At 41.0% G+C, this 25,680-nt stretch overlaps 1 protein-coding gene across 1 annotated transcript in view; it reads right to left on the bottom strand.

Moving 5' to 3' along the window:
• The window catches only part of ACTR3 (actin related protein 3), a 28,797-nt gene extending 15,270 nt beyond the window's left edge, over positions 1-13,527 (bottom strand). The window contains exon 1 of the mRNA XM_054277795.1: positions 13,352-13,527. Within this exon, the coding sequence (XP_054133770.1) occupies positions 13,352-13,395 (44 nt within the window). The 5' untranslated portion in view covers positions 13,396-13,527. The remainder of the gene's footprint in view (positions 1-13,351) is intronic.
• Positions 13,528-25,680: the final 12,153 nt, after the last annotated feature.

Below are 25,680 nucleotides of genomic sequence, written 5' to 3' on the forward strand. Positions count from 1 at the left end.
ACTCACTCCCTCTACCTTCCCCTGCAAACCAGAACTGTGGCATGCGGATTTTAAAGCTAAATCTACACAGGAACTTTGGAGCCTGAATGCTACATAAACCTACAACGAGATTAGAAGTGGTTTTAACAGTTAAAAAAGTTAAAACTGTTTGATTATTAAACTCAGTATTTCAAAGAAAGCAGAAGCTGAACTGTTGCAGGTAACTGGCAGCTTAGTTGCTTGTGGGAGGGAGTTTGCCCAGCACACACACAGCCAGCAAGACTGAAAGAAAAATAATCTCATGAAAGATGCATTTTACATAAAAAGAGTACTCAGACATAAAATCAGCATATATAAAAATACTATGGCCTTCTCAGCAAGAAGTGTACTGACTCAGGAAAAAAAAAAAGTAGTGTATTTTTAGGCTTACAAGAAAAGAAAGGGCAATAAAACCTTGATATCTCTGAATATTAGAGCATTGTATCAGAAAGTCTCCAGTGCTGTGCCCTATGCAACACCTCACACCTCTCATGTACAAGACCTTCCCTGCACCCCTGCAATTCCAGCATTGCTGGCACATGGTCAGGGGATGGATCCCCTGCTGCCCTGGGAGCCTCAGGCTCACAGCACAGCCAGGGACCATGGCACAACACATTATAATCACTAAACCTGATTTTTATAAATAAATACATATAGAGACACTCTTGAGTTAAAATGGAGTCTAAAAATGTGCTAGGTGAGGCAAAAAGCTAAGGTAAAACTGAGTGAAAGTTGATAAAAATCTTAAATACGAAATGCACAATCTAGTCACTGTGGGATTCTTTACAAATTAACTTTTGCTGATATAAAAGGCTTTATTCAGACTGATCAGATCTATCACTCACTTGAAGTAAATATTTAAATCACATGAAAAGAAGGATACTATAGGACAGATTCCACAAGTCTCCAGTTTCCATAAGGAGTTCTCACATAGCAACGTGTGTCTGACTAATCAATGATTCACAGGGGAACAAGGCACACCCCAGCTTCCCCAGGGCAGGAATTACTGCTGCAATAGAAAATGAATCCTGATAGTAGAGACATCATAAGGCAGTACCAACACTGGATTTTCCATAAATCACCCCTGGTCTTGCTACTCAGAACTGAAGAGTGGCAGAAGGGACTTGCATGGAGACAGGCAGGCACACCCCATTAATGAGACATGGACTCAGCCTTCCCACATGGAATTTGGGGCATTCAGCAGTAAGGGCACAAGGCACTGCACACAGGAGTGTAATGGTATACGCTGATTTCTATTAAAATCTGTAACACAGAACCGATTTACAAAATCCCAAAGGTGAAAGCCTGGATTGTTCAGGTGTTTCCCTCCTACTTCTCTGTGTTCAGCTCCCTGAACTGTTTCTGTAGGCCTATTATCTCATTAAAAAAAAAAAAAAAAAAACTCTAAGAAACAATCAGGCAAAAAATTAGTTGGATAATCATGGCCTATAACTTTAATTTAGAAAATCAGCTAGAGAATATCCAAAAGCAGTACACATTCTCTATACATATGTGCATGTCTGTGTATGGAGAACCATATACACCCCCTCCCACACTCTCTCTCAGCATGCATATATTTATAAATATATACATATAGTGCTGATATTCCCCAGTGACTTCCCTCTAACACCTTCTCCAAAAGACAGCACCACTCTCTAGCCTACAGAGTTATGTGATAAATAAAACATTATCTTTTTGTACTGGACATTCATAGCACAAACAGGTTTGGGAAAGCAACCAATGAAGGTTCCTTCTGAGTTAACTCTACTAACCCCTATCTCACCTATCAGGGGAGAAATATCTTCAGCATGTGATCACCACCCTCAAAAACACATCCTGAAAGTGCACAGCAGCTCTGCACCCTCTGCCCAAGAGCTCTCAGGAAGGACAGCCAAAGGCTTCCCACAATGTTGTCAGCAGCACTAATGGGATTTCTTACATGTGCTCTCTCACCTAGAATAGATGTTTCTGAGGCTGTGACACAAAAGCAATGTCACTGGGAGGTTACTTGTGCATTAGTCACACAGACAATTTTAAAGCCAAGAGGAAACAGCGCTGAGGGTAAGAATTTGTAACAAGGATGTCATTACCAGAACCTCCATCTGCAAACCACAAACTGTGACCACGTGCCTTTGCTCCACTGCTCTCCTACCCACAAGAAATACCATTCTCACGAGTTATACACTCCTGTTCAAGCACAACAGCAATTCCAACAGAAGTGAGGAACACAACTGCTTTGTGGGCAATGCGGCTGTCCAGCTGCTCCTGCAGTACCCCAGAGCTGGGGGGGGTCCAACACAAATTGTGTCAATTCTCTGACAGCTCCACACAAAGTTAACCAAGCACAAGCAGGCAAGAGCACTTGAGGACAAGCATCACCTGATCTCCAACTCCTAGAGCAAATCTGGGTTGCAGCCTATTCCTCAGGCTGCTCCTAATGACCTGGGCTAACAGAAATGGCACACATTTAAAATGCACACACAAACAGAAGTAAGATGTACCTGCAATGCTGGTCCTACTGGAAAGATACAAAAACAAAAAAAGAACCATTTTTCTGTGGGAAAAGTAAAGCAAGTGGGAGTAAAAAAAACCAAAACCGATAGGAAATCAAAATGGTCTCTTTCTGGTTTACCTTCAAGGTGCATCATCAGCATAACAAGGGCATTTTGTTCAGAGGGCTGCTTTTTCCTTCTTGTTCAAACTGCTCGCTTCATAATGGTTCTGAATTACTGTTCATCAACTGAGCCACAGTCCTTACGTGGAAGTCCTCACTCCATATACAACACATCCTTTGCCTGTATCCCACCCTGCAGATGCAATGGGTTTCCCAGGCACCACAGCCTAGACAGGACACATGTGTAACTGCTAGAATTCTGCTGTGGTGTGTACCACAGCCTCTACATCAAGCCCAGCATGGTTTCCCTACCTAAAGACACCTCAACTCCTATGCAGAACACGTCCAAGTGGTGATGCTCCAAGCAAGTCTAACATCCAGTGATTAAATTAGGCTTTACACAGTTAAATGCATTTATTCTGAACTGTAAGCTGATACTGCTTTGTGCAAGGTGTCACACTTGCTCAGGCTGCAGGAGATCTCTGCTCCATATCCCCTTCCATGCAAATGGGTCTGGAGCCAATCTCCCATTTCCCTTGAGAGCCTCTTCCCATGTGTTTATGAACTCTCCTGAAGCAGGAGTGCTTTGCATTTCTCTACTGAAACCACGTGGAAAAAATACTCCAGGAAACCAGGGCCAAAGACAGAAAGCAAAATGACTGCAACACTCATCATTCAACACGTGTTCATTGCTGGCTAAATGACCTTAACTCAAAATATTGTAATTAAGTAAAGTAGGGTATAGAAGGCACTACAGAAAAGCTCAGACTGTGGAGATTCTAAAGAGAACATGCACCTGATAATATATTCAAAAGGGCATGAAATAAATCTCATGGCAAAAACTCCTAGTATTTAAACAGAATGGAAAGGGATTCTGCTCTTCAATACTAGCTCCTTGCACATGGTCTGTCCATAAAAGACTTTATAAAAAAGGGCTTAATATTCTTTCTTGTTTTAATTGGATAAATTCAACATAGACAGGGATTATGAGATACATACCATGTTTTTACTGTCTGATGTCTTCTGATAACAGCTGCCTTAAAAAGAAGTGGAACATTTCTCAAACATGGATGAATTCCCAGTCTTCATACACAGAGCCCCATGTGACTGAAAAGCCTGAACAAGCCCTTATGTTTTTATTTGCTGCTTTTCTTCTATCATCCTTCTTGTATCAGGGTTGTTCTCTCATCCAGATGGGACTGAACTTCCAAATGGGAAGTATTTACTTTTCAAATCATGTGAAGAGAAATTATAAGGAAATTCCAGTGCAAGAGGAATCTGTCACGCCCCTTTAAAAAAGGTCCCAGCTCTAGCATCAGGTGCAAGTTGGTTAAGCAGCAGCAGAAGTCCCTGAAGGACTGATTACTTTAGGAAAATGGGACTTGCATTAATAAATTAGTTTACTATCTCTTTTTAAATGTCCTTGATAAAACATAAGACAGCAAGATTTTGAAATTAGCCATGTTTCTCATATTTTACATCTACAGCTAATATAGTTTACCTTTCACACATTACTAGTTTGCATTTTTAAATAGCAGCTGCTTCTGTCAAATTTGAAAACATTTTTGATCTACAAGTGTTTTAAGCAATCAATAGTGGAAACCAAAGAAATTGGTCTATAAATGGAAAAAACCCACAAGATTAGAAGCACTCTCAGGTAAAGAAAACCTTCTTAAATTGTAGATAAGTCACATGGAGGGATGGTAAAAGGGAGTACAGTATTTCAGTGACATATAGGACCTCTAGGTAGCAGAGATGTTAAAAATCTCACAGTCTACCAGCTTGACCTTGGAATTAACTGTACTACTCTGTGTTTGAAACTATTATTTTACAGTATTTCCCCAAAAAAATTTCAGCCCACTCAAGCAAGAGCCTTTACCTTGGCAACAAACACTTCTGTGCCACATACTGAAACTATCACAGTAAAACAAACCATAAGAAGATTGGTGAGCAATTTAATAAATGAGCTTAAAAAGCAGCTCGAAAGAGAAGTGCTTCTAGCAAAGGTTTATTTCCTAAATAGACAAAAACCACCTTTGAAAAAGGCTGATTTATCTTTAAAGGCATCTCTATTTTTGTGCAGAAATTTATCCAGTGCTGCTTTTTATCAGCAGCTACCTTTACAACTCAGAGCACAGACAACTGTACAGCTTGCTGGTAAAATCCAGCTCAAATGGGGAGTGAGAACCACAAAGACACAGCTGCACACAGCCAGAGCAGAATGACCAGGAGGGACAAGGGGACAAAAGCAGCCTGTGCTGCACAGCACTCAGAATAAATTCACTTGTACTGTAATTCAGGTCTCCAGGTGACATTTTTAAGACCAGTCTGGAGAACAGAGCAAGCTACTGCTTTGTGCTGCTTCTGACTTACTAACATTTGGATGGAGGAGAAGAGCAACAACTTTCAATTTTGCTTTCCGTTCACTACCACCAAATCTTTGAAAATCAACCAACCAACCAACAACAAACAGCATTGGTAAGCTGAACTCTGAACTCTGGAGAAGTTCTCCTGAAAGTAAAGAGGAAGATAAGATGCATTTATGGCCAAAAAATTGGATTATAATTGAGCCATGAAAAGTGGACTTGAAACCAGCCATACTGTAAGTTTTTTCAAATAACAAAATCCAGACTGTGGCATCCTGATGATACTACCACTTGTAGTCTTTGCAACTTTTATTTGCATTTGTAAACCCATTTCTAATATTTAATGCTGGCACATACTTTAACACAGAAGTTAAAGCTTTTCTCTGACTGTATTTTCCTCAAAATAAGAAGAGCAAATGGCTTTGGATATTATCTTTGTATAATGAGAGTAGAGTAGTTTGTGTTGGCAAAGGCAAAATGCTCCCTTTCTACTCACTGCTTCCTTTGAGACTTCTAGACTAATTCATTTTAACAAGTGTCTTAACAGTGCCTCTGTGTTACACCACACCCACACAGCACTCACCTATACTGATAGGCTTTTTGATAAATTTGTATTTTATTTTTCCAGGCTTTCTGAGCATTTTTCACAGCCTGCCTACTCCATGCAGTATTTCCAAATACTGAGGAAAGAATGCCCAAAAGTTTGGCAGTCTTACATGAATAATTACTTAACAGTGTAAATCATTTAGTATGAGGGGGAGATTTATTTGGCAACTTTCTACATCATTTACCCAAAATAATCTAACATCAGGAGTTGGACTCAATTATCCTTGTGGGTCCTTTCCAACTCAGAATATCTGAAAATCTATGATGGACAGACATTTATCAGGAAGAAAAAAACCCAAGAAAATAAATGAATTATACATATTTTTCAACAGATAAAGCAAGGAAGGAGTGATCAATTGAATGAACACATACATAACCTGCAAGTAAACAAAATCCTGCACTTGAAGAAATTAACAGATGAAATCTAAGTCTTATGATGCAGAAAAAGCCTGCTTTGACTTGAAAGTTCCTTCAAGCAAATGTAGTAAGTGGCTAAAATTGTAAAGTTGTTCAACATTACAAAAAAAGAAAAAAGGAAAAAAGTTGAGCTTTTGTGTTTGCTATTGCTTTGCACAGTTTCAGCAGCTGAGAGCTCCAGCTTTGACCCAAGAGCTGTGCAGAGGGCAGGAGGAGCCTGGATGGCCTGGGAGAGCAGGGATGGAGGGCAGGAGCACGCAGCAAGCACCAAGGGACTGTCCCAGCACTCCCAATCTGCCCCATTACCACTTCAGCCTTCCAGCAGGTAACCAAATATTTTCTATCAAGGGCAGCCTTGCACCTAAAGCACCAGATTACATATTTATCATGTTCCACCACATCTGTAATAAAAGATTGTTTCAATCAGAAACAGTTGGCTCATAGAAAAAAAACTCAGATGTGGACAAAAACATCCCAGTAAATCTTGTTTAATATAAAAAGCAGGTCTCATTTAACAGGATCACAGAGATTCTGCAGTCTGACAGTAAATATGCAAGCAGTTGAATTGTGAAAGCTCCTGCAGATGATAAACAATGTACTATATCTAAGGCAATTCATAACAAAAAAATACTAATACTGAAAACCTAGATAAGAGGTATGGAGATAAAAATTACGATCTGGATTCATCCATTGATAGCATTTATTTATCATAATAAACTATCAACCTCCTGTCTGCATCTTGCTCTCTACAGCCTGAGCATGCCAAAACACATCCTGTGCACAGCTGCAAACATTTGCACTGACCACAAGAGAATAATAAAGAGAAAAAGGAAATCCCAGAAAAAATCAAAACCGTACATTCAGCTAGAGTTTTTCCGTCTAGTCTTAAAAATGCAAACCCATGACCAGAACAAAAATAAAAAGATATGAATCATATTATACCTTACATTAAGTCAGCAGATAACATGATTTTTTTTTTTCAATTTTGGATGTAACTAAATAAACAAAATCCCAGCAATACATCACTAGCAGCACTTGGAAAGGATTGATGCTTCATTTTGAGGGTTAAATAATCCTGCTATGGGCACTAACAAGTTTGCAATCCAATTGATAGTTTTAAACATCTACCCAAGGATGATTTGTGTTAGACTGGTACACCTAAATATATTTTAGTTCAGTGACCAAAAATTAAAGATTAAAGCAATAGAGATTCCTTTTCTTACACTGAGGAGAAAAGAACTTGCAATTTCCTTGGGGACAAACCCAAGTATGATTTTAGTTATTTTACCTTTGAAATTAACCTTGTCTCTCTAATGTCTTTTAATTTTGGACAAGCATTAATTTAAAGTTCTTTTAAAAGAAGTTTGTTTGAAATTATTAAAACCTTTAGTATGTCCCAAAGAAAGTCTGCCATGATGAAACTAAATGTTGAGACATTATGTTGAAACTTTCCAATTGCATGAACTAACAGACCTACTGCAAAGTTTCTCAGATGTGCCTATAAAAGAACAGAGAACACAGATTACTACTCAGAACTGCTGCAGTATTTCTGAACTCATAAAAACTGTATTTTCAATTAGCTTAGACGAGTAAATTAAGTGAATTTAGGAGTCATGCAATCAGCACACTTGCTGGGCAGAAAGTCCAAGGCAGGTACCAAACACACCAAGGGACAAGGATGGCACCTGCCCATCCCAGGCACACCTCAAACCCTGCAGTTTATAGAAGGAGATTCATTAATCTTTAACTTCACAGATCCAGCCCAGGGATTCAAGTGGGTTTGTCCTCTACCCTGAAATGCCACTGCCCCTTTCCTCTGTATCAAGCACAATGGAACAGGAAAAGAAGAGCAGAAACTGAAGGATTGGAAGGTGCCATGCATCCTGAATGGCTTCTAAATAAAACAAGATATGAACTTATTCCTATGATGGAATTACACCAAAAAAAAAAAAAAAAAAGCCTGTGTCAATAGAAATTTGTACTCCTAACTGAACTCCTATTATTCCTAATTATATTGAATACTCTGAGCATTTAGTGTTGCACCATGGACTGTGATGTATTACAATCATCCAAGAGACACCACAGGCTATCATCAGCCTTCCAAGTGTCCTTGCAAAGGTTTTTTAAGTGTATTAAATCAATTTTTAACCTACTTCAATTCCTTTTTCCACATGAAGGATGAGACATTTCCCCCTCCCTCCTTAACCACACTTCAGCCACTGGCAAGCAAAGATACTCTTAAAACCCTGGAAGAGGATTTTTTCCAAATGCCATCAAGGAAATATTTTTTCCATGCTTTCCATATTGAAAAATTACTTCTGGGATGACACAATACAGAGAAAATTCAGCCCAAAAGAGAAAATTTTCATGAAGACTGAAGCCCATAGAAGGTCATGACAAGACATCCAGTTGAAGTATAAACTGCAAAGATACCATGGTGCTGAAATCTTTCTACTAAACAACAAGTTAGGCTTAGAAAAACCTGCAGAAATAAACCATGCCTGGAACATTAGGAAAGGAAAATAATTTCAAGGCCCAGTAAGACAGTAAAAAGTTCAAGAGCTCACAAAACAGACTGTTGCTTCCCCCTACCTTGATTTTATAGCACAGGATTTCTCACCTCACAGATTTCGCTGTCTATGGAAGATTATTGCTTTTCATGGATCTTGTACTCATTTACACTCTCAGGTCAAAACCCAGAAGAGAAACAGAACTACGTTATCCTGTCATGTCTTATCACATCAGAAAACACTGAACCCATAAACACTGTGCTCTCCTTAAGAGCTGTAGAGGTTCTGCATGAAGATTGACTAGAGCAGTAGGGTTTGTAGAGAATTTCCCCAAAGCAAAGCTCACTCCAGCCAGCTTCTGCTTCTCTGAGGTTCTGTGTGCCCAAATTTACTCTTCCTTCATTCACAGCACTGGTTAGAGAGACTGAATAGCCAAGAAACTCTCAGAGATGGATGTGACTCATTCCAAAGAACAGCTTGCAACTCCACATCAAGAAACCCTGGAAATCCTGAGCAGCCTCAATTCTCCTGGCTCTCAGCTCTACGGGATCCCAGACTGCCAGGAGGTGTCCAAGAAATCCTGAGTTCCCATCAAGAACAAGAAATCCTCTCCAGTCAACCCTAAAACCTTTCATTCACCCCTAGTATGCAAGAAAGAAGTTTAAAAATACATCACTCTTTGCAACCTGTGCATGGGAAATAAAAAAGGGAAATAAAAACCTTGGCATAGGAGAAGGCAGAAAACAAGACCCATCACAACAGGTTGGGTTTTTTCCACACAATCATATAACCAATTTACTCAAGAAAAAGGTTACCACCAGACATGGCCCTCCCAACAAAAGACTCCTGGGTACACTAGAGAAGCCGGTCACCACTGACACTCAAGTATTGAATGGATCCACCTTGCAGCCACTGAAAAATGGCACACAAACCTGCAGAAAACAAAGCTCAGGTACAGAAAATACAAATAATATCCTGTAAATCCCTTTCAGTGCTATAATTAAGTTCCCATTTCAGAAGTGCAGTAGTTGCATAGCCACTTACCGCAGCTCAGCTGAAGAGCCATTAATTTGAACACTTGCAATTATCTGCCACCCCAAATGAGCTAATTCAGTGTTATACAAGTCACACTGAAGGAAAAAAGTGCACTCACACAGAAAGACACAGTTAAAATCTACTTGTCAACCTAATCAAGCTGAATTCCAAAGTGGCGTAGGAAGAGCTTTTAATCATGACTCGCAGGCAGCGCCGTGCTCGCCTGTGCAAGAGGCAGCAAGAACAATTCAAACACCCAAAAGGCACAGAGCAAAAAACTGCAGCCTACTGGGATTAAAAAATGACTAACAGCCTTTTCCTTTCTTTGCTAGGTTGTTCACATACTTTATGGGAAGAACTCCATCTCATTTTTCTATTTTTAATTTTTGTCTTAAAATGAATGTAATTTTTAGATACATCAAGTATGAAGTAAGTCTCATTTACAGCATATCTACTGACTTCAGGAAAATCAAAAATTTGCCCGTGTTTGAAGGATATCAACAGGACAGCACATAGGTGCCACTTCATAGCTCATTGCTCATGGACCTGGTGCCCATCTTTTGTGGAGAGAAAGAGAGGGGCTCTCAGCAGTGAAGTCAAATTCACTACCAACATGGACAAAAACTTCCTGACAATAAGGTCCTTGGTGTTGTTCTACAGATTACCCAACAAACAATATACTTAAAACTAAACTAGACAAGGCTATCAGTTATAGAAATCAATAATACTGGGTTTAGCAGTTATGTTAAACTAACTGGGCTCTTCAGATTTTTCATATCATAGAAATATCATATATCATTTCATTTTCATATCGCAGAAATAAAAGGACAGTGCTTCAGACAAGCAGCTTTTAAAACCACAAGTATTTACTTGCCCTCACTAGCTATCAATTACCTATTTTCTAGGTATCAAGTTTGCTTAAGCAAAGAATGCAAATTTCAGGGTACAAATGTAACACTGGAAGAATTTCAGCTGCATCTGATTGCCATGCCACTGATTAAACCCATCTCCCAGCTCCAGCTGTATGACATGTACTTAGATGACCCCTAAAAAGTTTGACTGGGCTGTTCAAACCTCAAACAACAGTCATCATATTATTTCCCCCATCTCCTCTGTGGTTTTGGTCTCTTTATGCTGTGAAAGAAATCCTTATCATTTCTATAATCTGTGCAGGCTGATGCTGAAAAGCCCAACTCTGCTGCCTTTCTCATCCCTCTGTCTTAGACAGCAAAAATGCACACACACCTTACAAAATACCCAAAATTTAACACTTAGATAAACTGAACTGTGGTTACAAGCACAAGACATAGGAAAACACTCTTCAATACCACTTCTACACCTGCCCTTTTGCTGACTGAGGTCAATTCTTCTGAGATTACAAACTATCAACCCTTTCCTCTAAAAATGCCTACTTACTGGAAAACCAGCGCACATTTAAAGCCTGTTCTAAGCAAGGCAGCTCCTTTCACCCTTTCTGTTTTGGCTGTATTTTCAAAACCTCTTTTCCTCTTTCTGGGGGCTGTATTTAATTTGTCTGCTTTCTGTCATTTTGGCAGACAGGACAGAACACTGGAACCTCAGCTGACCTGCACTGAGCACAGGGCTGACACAGTTTGTGCTCTCACACAAAAAGTGAGATGGAGTGGGAGGGTTGCACCAAATAAAAAATAAAAGCCAAGAGCATGATCATGCTATCATAACCCACTGCACTATTACCCAGCTGTTTCTTATTATTCATCTCAACCAGCATACATTTCCTTTGTAAATTCACCACTTTGTATTTTTGTCTACTGAAATTATTGAATTCAAACCACCCCAACACCCTGTAATCTTTACAGTGCTACAAATCTTTGCCTCATTTTCTTGAAGCAGAATTTTATGGAAAAACAACCTTGGATGATAAAATGCACCTGAAATTAAAATCCTGGAGAGTAAAACAGGCTGGGCTGCATTAAAAAAAAAAAACTGGTGCACAACAACACAGCATCTTGGAACATTTTTTTCAAGACTTGTAGGGAAATAAATAAACAGGAGCAAGACTTGGCTAACGTCATATTCAAGAACGTTACAGAGTACATCATCTTAAGTGAGGTTGATTAATGGTGTACTTGCACACATCTTCCCCAGGAACATTTGCTTTAACAGTCATGTCCCTTGGTACATCTCTCACATCACAAAGTTATTTCTTACACAGCTCTGAGCTTGCATGCTGCTCCTGCAGGGCACTACTGAAAGCCTCAAGCAAATTTCTAATCCAGTGGTCATAACCTGCACTTTACAAACCTATAAAGACATAATTATTGCCTTTAATGGGACTACTGGTGATACACAAACATGTGGGATGGGAAAAAGCCTCTGGTGGCATGTGGAAGAGCAGTTAGAGATCTTTTGCTCTGAAAGACAAACAGCACATATACACATGTTAAATTCACGTATACTTCTATTCACTCAGCTACACACCCTCATTTCCACTGCACTACCTTTCCTCCATCCCACAGAACTCAAGGTTTAATTCTGCTTTCACTACAGGAATGACTTGTTCATACAAGTGTTAGACATGCAGACATCAGACACACACATACATATACCTGCTCTTCCTAAAGATTTATTGATGCCCTACACCAAACAGATTCTCTTGAGGGGATGATGAGCATGTGCTTTCAGAACCAAGCGCTTGGGTTGCAGAAGAACACACAGTTTCAAGAAATCGTGATAAATATCTGCATCTACAAAGCAGACGAAAACTACTCACTGAAAACTTTATTTTTAGCAAGAGGGATGAGACGTGAAGCAAAAGTAAAAAACGAGCTAAAGAAGCAGCATGCCATCAGCGGTAGCTAAACAGCTTTGAAAACCCAGCAGCGCTTTCCCTTCCCGTGAAAAACCGCGGCCCCACGGAGCCGTTTCCTCTTCCCGAGGGCCCTGCGGGCGGCAGCGCTGTCCGCGCTTCCCCAGCGCTGCTGCTGCCGCCGCCGTGAGGGCCCCGCGGAGCCGCCCGGCCCCGCTTCCCGCCGGCCCCGCCGCCCTGCCCGGCCCCGGAGCCCCGCAAGGGCCGGCCCGGCTCCCCGGGGCCTCCTCCCGCACCGCTCCCGCTGCTGGGGACCCCTGGCACCGCGTCCCCTCCGCCGCCCGGCAGCTGCTGAACGAAAAAGAAGCGTTTCCAAAGCGGATTTGGTTCAGGTTTGACACTGAAAATGCCTTATAAGGTATAAAAGCCCGAAAGCAGGAAGAGGCTTTGACAAAACTAAGGAAGTTCCTCTGCGCCTGCTCGATGGAAGGGGAGGGGTTTTTTTTCTTCCACAGAGAGAAGTAGCACAGAATAAATGACATTATCCGCACATTAAAATAAAAAATAAATACACACGATCCCCCCAGGCGGCGCCGGGCAGAGCGGCGACTCCCCCGAGCCGTGGCTCCCAGGGGCTCTGGGCAGCCGCGGGAGCCGCGTCCCCGTCCGCCTCCCCCGGCCCCGCAGCCGCACAAGGTCCCGCACCCCGGCCCGGGACCGATGGGGGCGGCCCCGACCGGCCCCGGGCGGCCCGGGAGCAGCGAGCGGGGCCGCGCCGGGACGCGGAGAGCGAAGGGCGGGGAAGGGAAGGCGGCTGGATGCTCCCCCCGGCCCAGCCCGGCCCGCTCCATCCCTCCCAGCACCGGCTCCGCGAGGGCTCGGGCGCGGCTGCCCGGCCCGGCAGCGCGACCCCCGCCGCCATCTGCAGCAGCATCGGCGGCGGAACCCGCCCGGCCCCGCCCCGGGCGGCCCCGAGCTGTCAGCGGCCGTGTCTCACCCCGTGCCGCAGTCCACCACGCAGGCCGGGAGCCGCCCTGCCATGCTGGTCGGTAGCGGCGGTGCTGGGGACGGCGGGCAGCCCTGGGCTCCGGCGGGGCTCGACGGGCTGCGCTCGGCGACACCGAGGGACTTCCGCAGGGCGGGCACTGCCTCCGCCCCCGCCCGCTCGCTCGCTGCCCGGCGAGCCCAAGATGGCTGACCCGCCCCGCCCCGTGACGTGCAGTGGTGCGGCCTCGCCTGCCGGGCGGAGCGGCCCTGCGCCCTCAGGGCGGCGGGAGCTGCTCGCTCGCTGGTTTTTGCCGATATAGCACGGGGTCAGTCGGGCTGGAGAGCACCCCCGAGGTCACTGGGTCTGACCTGTGACCGAACAGAACCGTGTCAAACAGAGCATGTGCCCTGTCTAGGCTTTCCTTAAACACCTCCAGGGATGTGGCTCCATCACCTCCACAGAACTGTTAGGGTTGGAAGGGACCTGTGGAGGTCATTCGGTCCATGCCCCGTGCCCAGCAGGGTCACCTGCAGCAGTGACACGAGAATGCATCCAGGTGGGCTTGGAATGTCTCCAGTGTGGGACACTCCACACCCTCCCCAGACAGCCACTGCAGGGCTCTGCCACCTTTGATGTAAAGAAATTCTTCCTCATGCTGAGGTGAAACTTTGGCCAATACTCTTCATCCTGTCGCTGGGCACCACTAAAACGACTCTGGCACCATCCTCTTAGCATCTGTCTTTGAGATATTTATATGCAATAATGAGATGCCCTCTCAGTCTTCTCCAGACTAAACAGGCCCAGCTCCTGCAGGCCCTCCTTGTAAGAGAGCTGTGACAGACTCACCCTATCATCTTTGTCCCAAAGAGAGAAGGAGACAATGCACTGTGGGATCAGGTGCTCAGGTGGACATAATATAGTCTATACTTTTCTCTTTCTCTCTCTTTTCACTTTCCACAACCCTTCAGGCTTTCAAGGACAGAGTGCTGAGCACACCAGGTCTGGCCTAGTCCTTGCCCTGTGGTGTACTGCAGCCATACACTATTCTTTTGGTTTTTTTCAAAGTATCTTAGTTCTCATATTGGGTATTTCAGGTATTTTTAGTCCTTTGCTTGCTGCTCCTCCCTTGGCAATGAGATGTCAGCTTCATGGTATAATAGGATGTCAAGCAGTGAACAAACTTGGTAGTAGATCAAAGTGAGTAATTGTCAGTGTGCACTAATGGATCTTAATGGCTCTAATAGCTATCACCAAGCGTCTCCACCCCACAGTCCTTGTCCCAGAGAACTGGAGATCCAGTGAAGCTCAGCTCTGGCCCTTCAGATTTTGTCTGAGCTTAGCTGTAGGTCTGTGCTGACTTAGCCTTGCTTGCTGTCTTGATATGAGACTTGCCTTGTCCCTCTGGAAGCCTCCACACTGCTCCTAGTCCTGCTCTGACATCCTGACTTCACCTTGGAGCTGTGTGGCTGCAGGTGGCCCTGTGTCCCTTAGAAATCCTCCAAGTATTCTCCCAGTAGTCCTGCTTCCTTTTTCAAGCATGTTCTCCTCACCTGGTTTCAGCTATCTCTAATTAATAGCCTCTTTGCCTTTTTTGACTGGAAGGATAGACTAGAGTCAGTGCCAAAGCAAAGGAAGGACTAGGTACATGCCCTTCAGGATGAGAGAGGAGAGAGCAAAACCATCCCTTTCAGTAGCAGCAGTTCTTTTGGGAAGTTCAAGTCACCATCTGGCTTCTGTGGGCTGCCAGATCTTCCTGAGGAACATAAGCAAGGAAAGGAGATATTGAGAATATTAACATTTCTATTTTAATGTCAAAGCAAATTATGACTAGAACATTATGAGACATTTTACAGATAATGAAAGGGATTTCTGCAGGATATTGTGTAGCTTGTGAGCTGTGCTGAGCTAGAAAATTAAAGATGAATATCTCTGAAAGCTTTTCAGAGTAAGTGCAAATACCCCTTTCCTTTGTATGTGCTGCTGCGTGTGCATAGGTAAATATTTATCTAAAATAAATACAGTCAGGATATAAACTACCATGTGGACTTTTCACTCTCCTCTCAGTTTTATTACGTGGTAGTCAGAGTTATGCATGCAGCAGGTTCAACTGCTGCATCTGGCAGATGGAATCACGGAATGAGAGAGCAGCTCTGGGCTCCAGCTGCTGGAGTTAAAGTATCCTCCCAGAGGAGCACAAAACAAGGTCCAAAAACCTGAGGCATGTGGAAAGGATGGAGCTGGCAGGTCCTGGCCAGGCCATACAGCACAGAGGGGATCAGGACCAGAGTTAATTTACCCAGCTGCAGTGAAATTTAAACAGACCAACTCTTAGTGTTCCATAGCTGGCCAGCCTTTATTACCTAATATTTCCAAATAATGCTCCTGATTAGTCTTATTAACCTTAACAGGAAAGGCAAAGGGCAGAAAGTAGAGTGGCTGTAATAGTGTGCTGGAGACTTTCTGCTAGCAGCAGCATCATTTCACTATAAAACTTTAAATCACACCCAAAAGCACTTAGTGTAATGCACTCTCCAGAAAATATCCCGGTGCTGAATTTATCTTTTCCTCCCTGTGAGTACAAGTGTTTTCTGGGAAATGGTGGGGCACTGAGCAGAACAAAAGGCTTGAGCAGAACAGAAAAGTGCTTCAGGTCATATGGAAAGTGAAACAACTCTGTCAAGCAACTCCTTTGCAATCTCTTGCTATCAATGTGTCTTCTTCCTGAGTCTGCATGAAGAATGACATTGAAAAAGAGCAGTGCTGGTGCATTTTAATTTACTGAATTACAGTGGAATTTACATTTGAGGACCAAAAAGCATAGGATTTCTCTCACTATCAAGGTGCCAAAAGAATCACAGTTTTGCCAGGGAAGGGGTTGAAAGACCCAGGCCATGAGATCTCCTGTTTCATTTTATTAGCCTTGCCAGATGCAGTTTTCAGATGGCTGTGGACACAGGCACCAGCCCAATAAAATAAAAGGGCAAGATTTCTCTTTAAGCAGTATTATCTCACATTATTGGACCATAAACACAAGTTTGATAAATTAACTCATCCAAATTCAAATAGATCAATCTAAATTTCAAAACTGATTTCTGTATAGACCTTTTGTAGTTTTATGGAATGGCATCTAGATTATCTTGGTGGATATTTTTAGCACAGAAGTCTTGTGCTTAAATTACAACATTGAGCTTTTAAAGCTGAAATTCAGCTAGATCCAGCAGGATTGCTGTGCTGATTGGTATATTTCTTTCAGGGAAAAATTTTCCAACCTTTACTTCCAACCTTTCAGTACAAGAGCAGTAGAAAAGCCTACAGTCTCTTTTCATGGTGTAATTTTCTGAATCTTTTCATCCTTATTTGGCCAGAAGTCAGTTCCTGTGTTATGAAAAGCTTTTTATTGTTTCAGGGTGTACCATAAATGAAATTTTTAATGTGCAGAAGAAATGTCTTAGTATATTCTCAATCTTGCCAATGGAATGGGAATGAACAAAAGCCTGAAATGCCTTTATCTGGTACCCTCTCTGGAAGTGTTCAAAAAGCACATGGATGTGGCACTTGGGGACATGGTTTAGCTGTGAGCATGGTGATGCTGGGCTGGTCTTAGAGGTTTATTCCAACCTTTATGATTCTGTGAAATTCTATACCACACACAAAATCCAGCAACAGCATCCTCAATGATGCACCAAGTCCAGGTTTGTAAGCACACTTGGATTGCAGGTGATCTTCTCCTAAACATCCATGCTAACAGAACCATTGCAGAGCATCCCCCTTCTGTTGCCATCTGCCTCCAGGCAGTTTGCAATGTAAACACAGAGCAAGGGAATGCAGATGAATACAAATGGATAAGGAATGAGAGGATTAAAGTCAGGAGGAAAGTGTTTCTATTAATCAACAGGTAAACAGACATGCAGTCTAACAGTTTGATTCAGAGGGAAGGAATTTGCAGACAGCTTTCTGCAAATGTTGTACAAATCAGTCGTGGGGCTCCACAGTTTTCCAAGGTGTTTTGTATGGTTTACCAGCTACAGCAACGCTAAGTATTAAAATTTCACACAAGTACCTCAGCCTGAAGAGGTGTGTACCTAGACAAAAGCATTACAAATCCCTTGCTAAGCTGTGTGCGAAGCTTTTCAGCATCCTGCTCACTCTGGATGATTTTCATGCAGTTAATGGCCTGCCCTTGAACATGCAGAAAGAACAACGCTGTGAATCCATATATAGATCCAGGCCTGGGAAGTGTGGTAAAGTGCAAGAGGAAAGCAGAAAAAAAAAACCTGAAAGGAAGTTCCAGGGGTGGAAGAATTTTGGAAATGCCCAGGAGGGCTGAGAATCTGATGCCTGGATCAGCATGTTGCCATTCAGATTGGTATAAACTGAATTTAAAAGGCACCATAATATCCAGTACATCACACTGAACAACCCTTAAGCCCAGCTAAACATGACAATAAAAGTTAGAGAAACAGCCAAGAAAAATGTCTAGGTTATCCATTAGACAATATTCCTTTATTGTTGAGTATTTATTATAAAGTACACTGCTTAATCACTTAACCATCATGTTTAGAGTATTTTAATATATAAGTTTTCCAGTAGTTGAAAGAATACTACAGAGAGCTAAAAATACCCAAAACATCTTATCTACCCAGATAAAGGATGTGTGTAGATTTCCTCCAAGAAGGGCCACAAGCAAAATTACAGTGTAATTGGTTGATTTTGGCATAGCTATAGCAACAGCCATATGGGAGGCATGTAATTTCATGGAGCTGCACATGGTGAAGTCATGGCAAATTACCAGGAACTCATTTGATATGGCTGCTCGCCAAGAGTTCAATGTAGATACACCAAAACCATTAACTTTCAAAATATAATTAGTCCATATTTTTTCTAAATGAAGGATGGGAAAAAACCCAGCTATAATTCTTGGTACACTAAAACAAGGTGTGTAAGGAATAGAGAAACTTATAAATCAGGGCCTGTTTATGTCCTTGGGCTATTGTGATGGTAACACCACTATTGCCCATTTTATTTGTTAGGAATAACAGCAAATTGTGTATCAAAAGACAAACCTAGAAAAAGAATTTGATGAAAATGTGATGCCTTAAGAACTTTATGTTCTGGGCTGAGGAAAAAACTGCAAAAGTTGAGGGAAACTGCATTCCTATTTACAGCTTGCTTTTCCATTCAAAATTAGCTATCTGCGTGCTGTTATTCTGTTCTTTCTCATAATTTCTTAATCCTTATATTGCCACTGAGAGTGAACTGGCAGAAGGATGGCAGCAGAATCCCTCCAACTGCAAATCAGGGCACAAACCTCTGTCCTGGAGCTGTATCTGTACAGCACAGGCTCCACGCAGTCACACCTGGAGCCAAGGAGTAGCAGTGCATAGTTTGTCCATGATCAGAAAATCTGGGCTTCCTTGTGTAATAGAAACATTATTATGTGTTCTCTGTTGCACCTATTTACTTCCTTGGCTGGAACAAATGTGGATTGCTGCCTTTTTCATGTGACTTATGCACTTCAACTGAACTGAGAACCTGAATCAATCACAGCTGTGCATGCCTGACCTGCATCAGTTTCCACTCTCACTGTGCATGAACATTAATTTGAGTAAAAGCCATGATAACTCGAAAATTTATGTAAAATCACCATTTTTAATTTAGTGGTCCTTTATTTTTTTTTTTTTCAAGGGTGTTAGCAATGTGCTAAATAAAACCAATGTGTCACCAGTTTGCAGTTTAGCAGGTGTTTAACAGTTATGTGAGCTTTTCAGCAGAGCACAGAAGTACACGGGGGCAAAACTGAGCCTTAAAACAGTGTCAAGTACCAGAGCAAGGAAAACTGGATTGGAAAAGAGGATCAAGGTGAACCTAGTGGGTCATTTCACAAAAGAAGTAGCATGAAGAGTCAGAGAGAGTGCAGTGGCCCCATGGGGTTTTTTTGCTACCCCCCCACTTGAAACTGCAAGTAATTGAATGTGTGACAGGTAAACAAATGGGTTTCTGTTCTGAGATATTTTTCTGGCTTTCACCATTGCTTATCAACTTTTGAGAGGGTTTGGCTGCTAATATTTGACCGCTTATTCTAAATGGCTTTTCATAGGAGGATTGTTTAGAAACCCTCATATTTGATGTGTTTGGATTTCTGCTTCATGTGTGGCTTTTGATAAAAACATATTCTCTTCAGCTGACCCAAACTGTTGACTTCTCAGATTAGCTTTCAGAAGACAATAGATGTGATAAGGTCTTTATATCACATCTGTGGTCATTGTGCCACTTTACTCTTATTGTATTTACTTTAAGATAATGCAGGGAGGAGAGGAGGGCTAGGAGGAGAATTTGGAACTCACGTGAACAGGTGTCCTTCTCTGGATGTAGCAGGGTGCTGCTTGAATATAAGGATAATATCCAGATGATCAGTCATCTAGATATTATAGCATCCACAGTTCTATCAGAGAAGCATGGATGAGCACTCTCCAATTGTCTCTAGACAAAATGGAACAGAACTAAAAATACTCTTTCTGATGGGTTAAATTACTTGGCTGCCTTCTTTCTAGCAGGATGGGGAATGTTCTCTCACAGAACAGGGAACGTTCCCTCCACCAGAGCTGGGGGAAGGCAATGAACAGCTCGTGCAGCATCTTTTTCAATTATCACAGCTATCTGCAGTCCAAGTTTCTTATTAGGATGTATGATTTATTTAGAAACAATATACAATGCCACTTAAGTTAGTCAGCAGTGAAACACTTTAAAAATACTGTGTTCTTCGATAAGTGTATAACTCAATCTATTTCTAGTGACGATGCTGCTTGCATACAAAATGGAAACAATTTCAAAGCACTATTTCTGAGTGCTGAGTGCCTCCATACAGGGTTTATTGTTTCTATTTCATAGTATATAGAGAAACTGTTAACTCATTTTTGTAAAATTGCTTGTCCTGCTCAAAGACTGTAGGAAACTTTCCTAAAATAATACCTTAATGAATCACCAAAAAGTATAAAAGCTGTTTTGCAGCTCTGCAGTGCTGTGTCTGACACTGTAAGGATCATGTGGATGTCTTTGAAGAAGGCCACAGCCAGTTTTTAATGATGTGGGCTTCACATGTCCAGTATCAAAAATATATCAAAACTAACACATTGTATAAAAGTGTTTCTCTCACTCTGCTGCTTTAAAAAACAGTATTGAAAGCAATCACTCTGGTAAATTATGCTAATGAATATGTAAATTGGACAAAATCTTCTAGACAAACAGATTACTTTAATTATGTTAGTCCTTACTGTGAGAATAGGGCATTAAAACCTCTATTTGCAGCACTACATGCCTGCTCAATTTGGTGTGCCATCCTAACAAGCCAACAGACTTGACCTTTATGAACAATACACTTTGAAACCTTTTGATCTAAAAATAATGCACCAGCAAAGCCCCAAACCAGTAGCTCAGTCCATGCAATTCCTCACCTGATAAAATTTCATTTTTGCTGCAGTTTAAGAGCACCTATGTGACAGTGTTCACAGGGGTTCTTGGATGAGGGAAGAGGCAAGAATGTTGACTCCATGTTCAGAAGGCTTGATTTATTATTTTATGATATATACATATATATATATATTATAACTATACTAAAAAAGAAATAGAAGGAAAGGTTTCCTCAGAAGACTAGCTATGAATAGAAAAGAAAAGAATGATAACAAAGGCAGCTCTCTCAGACTCTGTCCGAGATAGCTCCATCTTGACTGGCCATTAATTATAAACATCCAAGATGGGCCAATGACAGATGGACCTGTTGCATTCCACAGCAGCAGATAATCATTGTTTGCATTTTGTTGCTGGAACTTCTCAGCTTCAGCAGGAAAAATCCTAAGAAAGGATTTTCACAAAAAGATGTCTGTGACACATCTGCACTGAGAAGACCAGTGGTGTTAAAATTAGAAGATGTGAAAAACAAAACTCTCCCTCCTGTGTTTCCCTGCAGAACAGCTTCCAGTTTAATCCATTTGTGGTCTGTCTTTACAGAACCCACATATACACAGGAGGTCTCCCTTGCTAATCCACGTGGGACATTGATTCCTTTGCTTTAGGCCCTTCCCAGGAGAACCCCTGCCCTCTCTGGAGCATTCTGCATTCCCAGCAAGGGATCAGTTCCCTGTTGCCATATTGGGCAATGCTTCCATTCCCTTTGAATACCACCTTATGTTGCAATGTGCCTCCCTGAATCATTGTGATTATTCACCCAGGAATGTGCAGAAGCACAAATGTAAAAATCTGTTCTGTGTTCTGAACATGCGGGGTCACATTATCAGCAGCTCCATCTGGTTGGACGTGAGCTGAGAGAACTGCTTGACTTGCCCTTTAGAAGAGTTGCTTTCATGGGGATATTCAGCATAAATAAAACTCACTTTTGGCTCTCTGTGAAGGCCTGTTTGGTGTTTTTGGCTCACATCTCCAGCAGGGCAGGTATTCATGCTCACACATGTATTTCTGCCAGCCCTGGTGTTCAAATGGCTCTCTGGTTGTCAATGTGCATGAAAATTATACGTGCAATCCACTCCTACATATGATTTCTCTCACTGGCATGCTAATTCAGTAATTCAGAACACTTCCAAAAGGTTTACTTTCCATTTACTTTTTGGTTTGCTTGAATGGGCTTGCAAATGGTTTTTTAAATTGTCCTTTTTATAACAATTAATGATCACAACTCATCTACCGAAAATAATTGAGTGATAGCAATTTAATAATTTTCAGTCTGGGAAATCCCATTGCCAATTAAGCTTCCTGTTTTCTTTCCTGTTATAAATCAGCAGAGTAAAGAGACTGAAGTAAGTGATGGCAAGTTCCCCAAACGAGTTGTTTTACTCATCTGTAATTTTATTACTAGCTAATATTTGCAAGTAATGTTCAGTAGGAAGCAGAAAAAGCTCTCAGTTCCAATTGATTTTCTACAGCTATTAAAAGTAATGGTTGATAAAAAAATTACATCACAAAAATATTTGTGGTTTTTTTCTTGTATTACATCTGCAGAATAACATTTTTCCTGTAAGTAGAAGTAGTTCTCATAGATTTTATTCAAAATAATACATTTTTAAGCACTAAGATTTCTTAGAGATGGTAATCAGGTAAAACATTAAGAAAACAGCCACATAACAGCTCAGCAAGGTCAAAATCACAAAATGTTCGTAAAAACACAAAAAAGGGACTGAAAACAGATTGGAAATAATAACTTTAACAGTCTAACTATATTTCATGTATTCATATGAATGTTTTCATTTCAGCCTCTCAAGAATTGGACCAGAAAGAGAGGAAGGCAGTGAGGGTAATTGAGCAATAAAATCACTCCCTCAGTCACAAGAGGCTTCTTGCAAAGCTGGACTTAGGATGTGAGAACACCTCAAAGACACTTGAGGACAAATATAAGGCAGTTAAAACTCAAATAATGCAAAGAAGGTGAAATGGAACAAGAATTACAAGTTGTGTGACAAGATTATTATCCAGTGGCCTAAACCCAAGCAAAAAAACCCATATTGTGTTGTGTCATAAGACTGCCTCAGTAAATTCATAACCGCTCTGGTGTTACTGGGTTCACAAAAGGGATTTGCTAAATTCATGGGTCCATCAGAGCTATTAAATGCATTGGCTGAATACATCCTTCCAGATAAGGATACTGGTGCCCATTTGTTTCTAAAAACTCGAAGGATGTGCCATGGAAACAAATCCCTTGTTTCCAACACCATTTTCCCCAGGCATCCATTATGAAACATTGGGGATTCTGAGCTGGATGGACTTTTGGTCTAACCCAACAGGACAGGGGAACACCTCAGTGTCTGCATCCTACTCTGAGTCTACTCCTGAACACTCAGACTGTGTCCTTTCCCTAAGGAGAACAGAAGTTGATCAAAACTGACTTTGTCCCTTTGAATTTTTAATATGTTTCTTCTGCTCCTTTGCCTTGCCTTCATCAACATGGACATTTTGTTCATCAAAGATCTGTTCCAAATCCTTTTGATGGAGGTATTTCTCTAAAATAAGTAGATTCAATTCCTTTGTAGAGCTCTGTTATGAGACCAACAGAGTACTAAATTTCATTCTTGGAATCTGATCTATTTCTTCCAAATCAGCTTTTATGTTCTTGTAAGTAGAATATATATGAGCAGAAACGAAATTCAAATTTTCTTGATAAGTGCAATTTAGAAGCTTTGCATGTTTTGTGGATGTTTTATCTTGTGAAAATATTACAATGATGCTGGGAAATAGAATTTTGTTTTGCCTACAAAAATGCTGTGCATGTAACTAAAATATTCACAGCAAGAAAAATAAATATGCAGGATGTGTACACTTTCAATATATATATTGTTTTATTACATGTGTTTACTCAAATCTAGTTCCTGAAAAGGGCTCAGTAAAAACAAAAAGACAAATAATTCTCATAATAGTGTCTTTCAGAGAAGACACAAGATCATCACATGAATTTTACAATAGGAAGCAAATCACTTAATCAAGAGCTAAAAATACAGAAGTCCTGTGATATTTTTAAGTGTAATAACTGCAAACTTCTGGGCTTTTGACAATGCTGACCTGTTTCTCTCAAAATTCCCCAGGTACCACAGTGTAAGTGCTTCATCCTGTGATGAAGAATTCTTGGCATTCAACCTGAAGGACAGCAGTGCCTTCCTGTTTGCCTGCCCCAGTCAAAATGCTTCAAATGAGAACCTGAACAAGGTGGATTTAACTGTGCTGCCATATTGAGTTGCAAGCTGCTGCATTGCCTCCTAAAGAAGAAAAGTCATTCACATGAGAGGCCACATGGAGCTACAGCCAGAGAGCTGCTCTAAATTCAGGTGGGATTTCATGTGCTTTCCACTGTCAAAGGAGCCTAAGCATAAAAAGAGAGAAAATCTGCATATCACAGATATTTTGTAGTCACTACTGCTGGTCAATGTGGGAAAGCATTTTCCAGCAAACCAAGTTTTTTCTCTTAATCAGGTAAGACAGAAGAGCCTGGGAATCTCAACCTTCCCTGCTGCCTTATTTATTCTCCCTGTTCAAATGCAGCAGGGATTTTTTAAAATATAAAACATTCACCCCATTTTAATATAAATTATGTATATTATTTTCCAATATATTATTTAGTAAAGGCATTATTAGATATAGGAAAGTATTACAGGCAGTTTCTCTGTCACAGTGCTGTAGTCATAACTCTTTGCTTTTCTCTTCAGGTTTTGCTGCTGATGAACTGACTGACCTTGAGTAAGCTGTGCAAATTTACTGAGTCTCTGTATAAATACTAAACAAAGACCTTGTAGAGGCAAGAAAATTAGAGGCCGTGAGATGCACACACGTTTTTTCTGTTACATTGTATTTATTTTTCAACTCCTCTGGATTCCACAGAATGCATCATCAGGAGGACTGCTGTTTTCCTGAAACTTTATCTAAGAAATTCAGTTTACCTAAAATCTCTTTAGACAACTGTAAAGTCACAATTTCATGTAAAAGCACCATGCTGCACATTTTGGCAATTTCATTTTGTCCAATAGTGATAGTGAGGCCTGAAGAACAAATCAATACTTTATTTATAAAGTACACTCAGAGTTCATCAAGAAAAGGACAGATTGAACCAAGAGTATAATTCACTGCATGTCCTTGTGCCATTTATGCTATAAATACTTTAGGGTAGGGATTGATCTTACTACTTCTAACAAACACTTTTATAGGGCATCAAACTTGTTGGATGTCTCTTAGTGCTACTGTATGCAAATTAAAATACAGCTGGATTATGAAATTCAGGCTCACAAAAAAAGCCCAAACCAGTTTCACACTAAAAGTTCTTCAAGTTTGGGTTTTTTTTTTTTTTTTTTTTTTAAAGAAGTAACTTTTGTTTATCTACAGGGAATAACTCAAGCCCAACAGCAAAACTCACCCAGAAAAAATGATGATAAGCTATCACATTTTTATATGAGAGGGAATGGATTTTTTCAATCACTAACCTATAGGAAGGGTGAAATATCCTGTTTGATTTTAACAGTTTGTGAGTAGCATTTAAAATAACTTCACAGCTATATTATATATATCCCCTAATAATAATTAAACACCTTTTAATTCATGTATATACACATTGGCTACTATTGTTTCCTAACAGTTTTTGCTATAAAATTTCCAAAATATGTAATAGCTAAATTTTTCCAAAAGCTTTATTTCTCTTAGCAGGTGAATACTGAATAATCTGTAAGATGTGACATACACCTACATCTTTAGGTTGGTACTGTGAGCTTAATTCTTAAATAGCAATCAACACTGACTACAGACAGTACTAACATTGACTACAAAACCAAACTAAACAGGACCAGAATCTGATT

Source organism: Melozone crissalis, unplaced genomic scaffold (genome assembly GCF_028551555.1).
Source record: "Melozone crissalis strain CALT ecotype California unplaced genomic scaffold, PUWL_Pcris_2 ptg000023l_1, whole genome shotgun sequence".
Classification (NCBI taxonomy): domain Eukaryota; kingdom Metazoa; phylum Chordata; class Aves; order Passeriformes; family Passerellidae; genus Melozone; species Melozone crissalis.